This window comes from Tinamus guttatus, unplaced genomic scaffold (assembly GCF_059628265.1).
Source record: "Tinamus guttatus ecotype Peru unplaced genomic scaffold, ASM5962826v1 Tinamus_guttatus_pri_ptg001150l, whole genome shotgun sequence".
Classification (NCBI taxonomy): domain Eukaryota; kingdom Metazoa; phylum Chordata; class Aves; order Tinamiformes; family Tinamidae; genus Tinamus; species Tinamus guttatus.
This window is the reverse complement of record NW_028289684.1, coordinates 2,338,373-2,344,433: the sequence shown is the minus strand read 5'-3', so window position 1 is coordinate 2,344,433 and position 6,061 is coordinate 2,338,373. Positions and strand designations below refer to the sequence as shown.

General features: G+C 48.5%; 1 protein-coding gene across 1 annotated transcript in view; it reads left to right on the top strand.

The window, feature by feature from the left end:
• Positions 1 to 478: 478 nt before the first annotated feature.
• PTPRT (protein tyrosine phosphatase receptor type T) overlaps positions 479 to 6,061 on the top strand; it is a 396,902-nt gene continuing 391,319 nt past the window's right edge. The window contains exon 1 of the mRNA XM_088538697.1: positions 479 to 593. Coding sequence (XP_088394823.1) covers positions 524 to 593 — 70 coding nt within the window. The 5' untranslated portion in view covers positions 479 to 523. The remainder of the gene's footprint in view (positions 594 to 6,061) is intronic.

The following is a 6,061-nucleotide window of genomic DNA, read 5'->3' as shown; positions in this document are numbered from 1 at the left end:
TTTTTTTTTTTTTTTCCCGATGGAAGGAATGCTTAATTTATAGACGGGGTGCCCGCGGGAAAGGATTTTTAGGAATGGGCTGGCGCTGCCGCGTGTGCCGCTGCGCCGAGCGCGGCGGGGCGCGGTGTGATTAGGCGCTTGTGCACTTTAGCGGGGAGGGAGCTGCTGATGAAATCACCGGCTTCAGCTGCGGCTGCATCTCAACGGCTCCGGCCCGCGCTCCGCTGAGTGCGCGCTCCGCGTCCCCGCGCCGGAGCAGGGCAGCAGCGGCGCTGGCCACGGCGATGCTGCTCCCGGCGCGCTCCAAGAGGGATTAGAGGAAAGCCGGGAGCGAGCGAGGGGCGGGCATCCCGGCCGGGCCGGCTGCGGGGGGGCGCCTCCCGCCCCTGCCTCCCGCCGCGCCCCCGCGCCTCCCGCCCGCACTTCGGCGGCGCCGCCGCGCAGCTCCGCGGCCCCGGCTGCCGGGGACGCCGCCGATGCGGGGGAGAGCGGCGGGGAGGCAGCGGCTCCGCTCCGCCCGACCATGCCCGGCGCCGCCGCGATCGTCCTGCTCCTGCAGCTGCTGCCCGGCGCGCACGGCCAGGGCTTCCCAGGTGAGGTGCGACCTGCCCGCCCGCAGCCGCGGAGCCCCCGCGCGCCTCGGGGTACCGGGCTCCGCGCTGCCGCTCCGCGCTGCTCGGCGCTCCCGTCCCGCGCTCCCCGGCTCGCGGCTCCCCCGGGAAGTTCCCCCCGACCCATCTCTCTGCGCTCTCCCTTCCTCCAGTGCTCCCCGCTCTCCTCAGCCTCGTACGGAGTTGGGGGTTCCTTTATTTTTAGCATCTTTATTTCCTATTATTATTATTATTTTATGGAAGACCCGGCGCGGGGTGAGACGCGAGGGCTCTGGGAAGCGCCGAGCTTGGCACGGCAAAGAGCAGGCTGATTAAAAGTCTTTTTCAGGGTTATCGCCATCCCGACGAGCCCCCAGCGCTGGCTGCGCCTCTCGGGCGGCTTTGCCGGTTCCACCGGAGCTGCCCGCGGAGTGGAGCCAGGAGCCGGGGACCCCGGAGCTGGGAGCCGGGCTCCCCGGCAAGTTGTGGGAAGTGAGAGCATTGGGCACGTTCTTGGGTAGGAGATGTTAGAGTCCTTCTGGCAAGCAGCTGCTCGGGGTCCAAGGTATCTGCAGGAGCCGCCACCCCGGGGGAGCCCCTGCCTTCGTGCTCTGCTCATTCAGGGGCTTTTGGAGCCGCTTTTGGAAGTTTGGTGGTGGTTCTTTCTCTCCACTTGCCCTTGTGTTCCCCAGTAACTTTCTGTGGGGGGCTTAGACACTTGGTCCATGTTCTTCCAAGTTGTCAGCATCTCTGTCATGTCGAGGTCAAGGGACACTTTGTTCTGGGACATGTGTACATTAATCGCAGTCCTCTCTAACCACTCCTGCAAGTTCCTTCAGGCATAGCTGGAATTGCTTCAGGATGACAGGTGCTTTTGCTTCTCACATGGTATTTTGTGCTTGAATCAAAGGTATATGTGGGTCTGGTTTCTCTTGGATCGTTAAATGTCTGATTAATTTTGTCCCTTCACAGCTGTTTTTTAAGGAGGAGAGAGGGGGACACAACTCTGACATCCTGTTCTCCTGGCTCTGGGTCCCTCCAACCTTCCAAGTTTTCCTCATTTTTTTTTTTTTCCAGCTCCAAATTTTAGTTGCATAGGCAAAATTTCATGGCCCGGTGCTGCCTTTGCAGGGCTGGATCTCAGTTTCCGAGACTCGAGTTTTGTGCCTCCAGCTCCTGCTCTGCTCACCCGGTAGCAGCTTTCTCCTCGTTGAGACTGAGAGCTCGGTGACTCCGTCTCCTTCCCTTATGCCAGATGTGCCGTAAAGAGCAGGCAGTGGGAGCGTTACATACACATTTCTATAAGATTTGTGATGCAGCGTGGCTTAAGAGAAAGTTTGATGTGCAAGGGCTGGAGCAGCACTGGAGACCTTGGGGAGCTCGGAGCAGGAGATACTCAGCTCAGCGCGGTGCTGCTGACCAACCCACAGTGTCTTATTTACACTGCTGGGCAACCGCACGCGTTTGGGTTTATTAGCAACACGGGGGAATCTAACCCAGTTAAACGGCTTCTTCAGCGAGGAAGCAGAATGCGGAGCTGTTTTTTCCCTTTTTTCTCTCTTTGCAGCGTGTTTCACGTTGTGTGCGGCTGTCAGCCTGTCGAGATCAGATCCGTGGCTTTTGATGAATCGTTTAGCCAGATACTTGGAGTGAGGGGGTATGAAGGCTGCAAACTTCTCGGGGGGGGGCAGAGGACAGTTGTGTTTGGGGAAAGAGGTAGTATAAAATGAGTAAACCCATGGAAGCAGTAAATGGCTAATCCTTAGTATCAGAAAAACATGGAATAGTTGGTTTTCGTTGTCAGTTCAGTAGACACAGCAATCGGGTATTTTTTGGGTCGTTAACATCATCTTCCACCTCCCATTTTAGTGTGTTTAGTGCCCAGAACAAGAGCAGCTTGCTTTAATAATTACTGTCTTCTCAGCTCCTTCCATAAATGACCCTTAAGGTTGTTTTTGGGTTATAAACTTGGCGTCCTGCATAATGGCTTGTATTCAGTTCATGTGGCTGATCTTTTTATGATAAAAAGAAAAGTTGTTTGGCCGTGCTTCCTTGAAATTCCCATGAAGTTTGGGAGCTTTCAGTCCGTGCCATCTGTGCATCTTCACATCTTCCATGGGGTGGTGCTCTCTCCACAACTATTAGGATGCAAATCTCCACGCTCGCTCTTGTTGCCTGAATGATTTCTCTAAGCCCAACGTGTTTATTCAGCAGCCTTTTGTGAAGCATCCCGTGAAAAAGATCGTTGTGTGCAAAGTTGGCTGTGTTTTGTGCTCTGTTTTTGGTTCCTTATGGGGTGATCTGGGTGAAAAGTAGGAAAAGTGCAAATTGGGGCAAAGCAACAGTGAATTCTTGCCTGGCTTGTGGAGTTTCTTCTGCGTTATCGGAAATCAGAAATACCACAAAACTGTAAATGAGCAGCTGTGGTTTCATGCTAGCTTGTATGGAGGAAGGTGGATAACCCATTTGTCTCTTTCTTATAAAACCGCTCTGTTGCTCTGTTCATATTCATTCTTTTATCTAGCAATAATTTTTAGTTCTGTGCAGTCTCTGTTTACAGTTGCAGATTTGCTTTTGAGGGTAGAAACTTTTCATTACTTCTGGGATCAGCTACTAAGTCACTTCCTCTGCTTTCCTGCACCTGAGACCAAGGGAACACCAGGTATTCCTAGCATCTGCTGAAGCTTCCCAGGAGTTTGGAAATTAAGGACCTTCCCTTGATTCCCCCCTCGCATGTTTGATTTTTCTTCACCCGCTGAACACACTGAATACTCTTGCAGATGTAATCTTTGCTACGGTCCTTTTCTATCAGCATAGAGTAGAGAGCAGAAATGGAGTCCTTTATAGCTGTGGAAAAAAAAAAAGTCGGGGGAGAAGTAGGATGGTGGGTTTATGCTGGGACTGTTCACCTGAACATACGGACTAGATTAGTCTAACTTTCTTGTTGTTTATTTACTTACTTTTTTATTATCCTTTCCCCCAACAGCAGTGTTGACCATATATAGCTTCTTTTTGTTGTGACTTTGCTGTAGCAGAGCTCTTCAGCATTCGGCTGTGTTGCCCCTGGTTTATAGGGGCTAAGGGGAGCAAGTCAGGGAGCGGAAAGGAGCTTGGCGAGGGGGGATTAATTTGTTCACCAGGAGTTCATTTACACTCAGGTTTTTGCTGTCAGTAAATTGGCAATGAAAAATGGGTCTTTGTGAGTAAGCTCTGGGTGCCGGTGCAGCCGTTTAACTCAATAATCACTTTTCGCCCCCTCTGGGGAGCTGTTAGCAGCACAGATCAACTTTATTTTCTTGCCTGGCTGCTTTGGTTTGTTTTCTAATAAATAAACAATTAATATTAAAAAACAGCTGCTGTGAAGCTGTGGGTTTTAACAGTTGCGGTGAAGGTTTGCTGCGTGCAGAAAGGTATTTTAGTCGCCAAGTAAATGTTCTCCTGTCTCACATGCTCTTTTTTAGTGTCTACCCTTGTGAAAACCCCCATCACAACTGCCCGTGTCAAACTGTGCTCTTTCAGAGTCTGTTTGATTCTCTATGTGCAGGCCCACTTGCTGTAGTTTTCCATGATATTATGGGAAAAATTTGGGCCATTCACTGTAGAATATTACAGTATTTCTTTCTTTCTTTTTTTTAAGAAGGCACCACAATCTGTTACTATGGAAACCTGTATAGTGCTAAAGATGTAGGTCTGAGGCTTTGTGAACCTGTTAAATATATATATTTATATATATATATATGTATGTATATGAGCTAGAGTTGTCTTTTACAGGAGAGATTGTTTTTGCATACGAGAATGTGGTTAAATGGGGAAAAGAAAGCCATCGATCGCTTCAGTATCGCACTGAATCCTTTTAAATAACATTCAGCACAGAAGGATCAGTGTGTCAGATGATCTCTCTGTGTGTGGGTTTTTCTGCTTTTAGGGAGTTTTTTGTTTAAGCTCATTATTTATTATAATTACTTTGTGCTTCTGGCAATTTTCATGATAATTTTATGGATGCAGGAGGCTAACATTAGCGTTGGACTTTGTAATGGGGAGGTGCACAGCCGGAGCCCCCGAGTTGAAACATTTTGACAATGAGCAGGTTTATCTAAGCTTGGTTTTTTTTTAGGGTGTTCAGGGTGGGCAGGGGGATGTCTTAAATGCAGCAGATGCAGATGGGTCCTCTCTTGTACGAGCAGTAGGAATGGTACCGTTTACCTGCTTATGCCATAGAAATACTGAAGCCTAATTATCATTCATTTTAAAAAAAAATCTCTTTATGATGTTTGGGTGTGAAGGAGCAGACGTATCTGTATGCAGCTCTGTATAAAACATATGGCTTTGAGAGAGATACTTTTTTAATGAAAACTGCCTCAGTCTGTTTCTTGAATGCCTTCTAACGCACAGAATAAAATGTATAATGAATCTTCAGAACTGTGCGTGTAGGTATGTGCACAAACAGGGCTGCACTTGCAGAGAATGTGAAGAACAGCGTTATATAGGAGTCATCATTTGCTGTGTTGAGTTGACCTATGTTGTAGCTCAGATGTAGCACCCACCGCAGTACGAGTATCCTTGTGGACATCTCCTGCTGCCCTGGAATCCAAGGACTCAGTTTCCTTAAGGAGCAGCTTGGAGATGGATAGTTCTTGGCTCTGTGTTGTCATTCTCAAGAATTCAGTGTGCTCAGCTCTTACTGTATTTCTGCACGTTTCACAGAGCAGTATTACTTGGCTTATTTAAGCTGTGTATTTGGCCAAAGTGCTTTTTTTAGTTGAGCTATCTTTTTCTTTTTCCTAGTTAAACTTATGCTTCTTTGTTCTCTAATTCTTTTTCTGATGGTGCCCTTCCAGGTTTTGCTGGCGAGCACTACCGGAAATAGCTCCATTTTGCTGAGGTTGTTCTTTTGGAGAAGTCCTTATCCATCCCTTTACAGAACCAGATACCCTCACGGTCCTGTTGCCAGAGTCGGTCTCTCTTTACCTTCACGGTCCTGTTGCCAGAGTCGGTCTCTCTTTACCTTCTAATGCTGCTCACCTTCCCTGTCCTGCTCTTTCCCCAGCAAACTGAAGAACTTGGAGAAAACATCTCCCATGCACACGCTAAAGCTGATGCAGCAAGGATGAATGGCACTGAGGCCTTCAGGAAGGACTCTTCACAACCTGACCCTATTTTGCTGTTCTGTTATTGCATAATAAGCAATTGCTTCTAGTGTTCATTATTGCAATCTCTAAGGATCGTATATCTTCATGGTAGAAGAGACAATTACTGTGTCTTAATCAGGCTATACATCATTTAATCAGACCCACTTGTTTTTCAGGATTCGATAAATACATCCCATCTATCATGTGACACTCAGAAGTGTCACATACCCTGCAAGCTGGATGTCAGGGTGCTATACAGCGTAGGAGAGAAATTGTGAGAAGTCAGCAAAAGAAAATAAGGCTCTTTGGAGAAAAGACACTTTGTAAGTGTTATTTGATGTC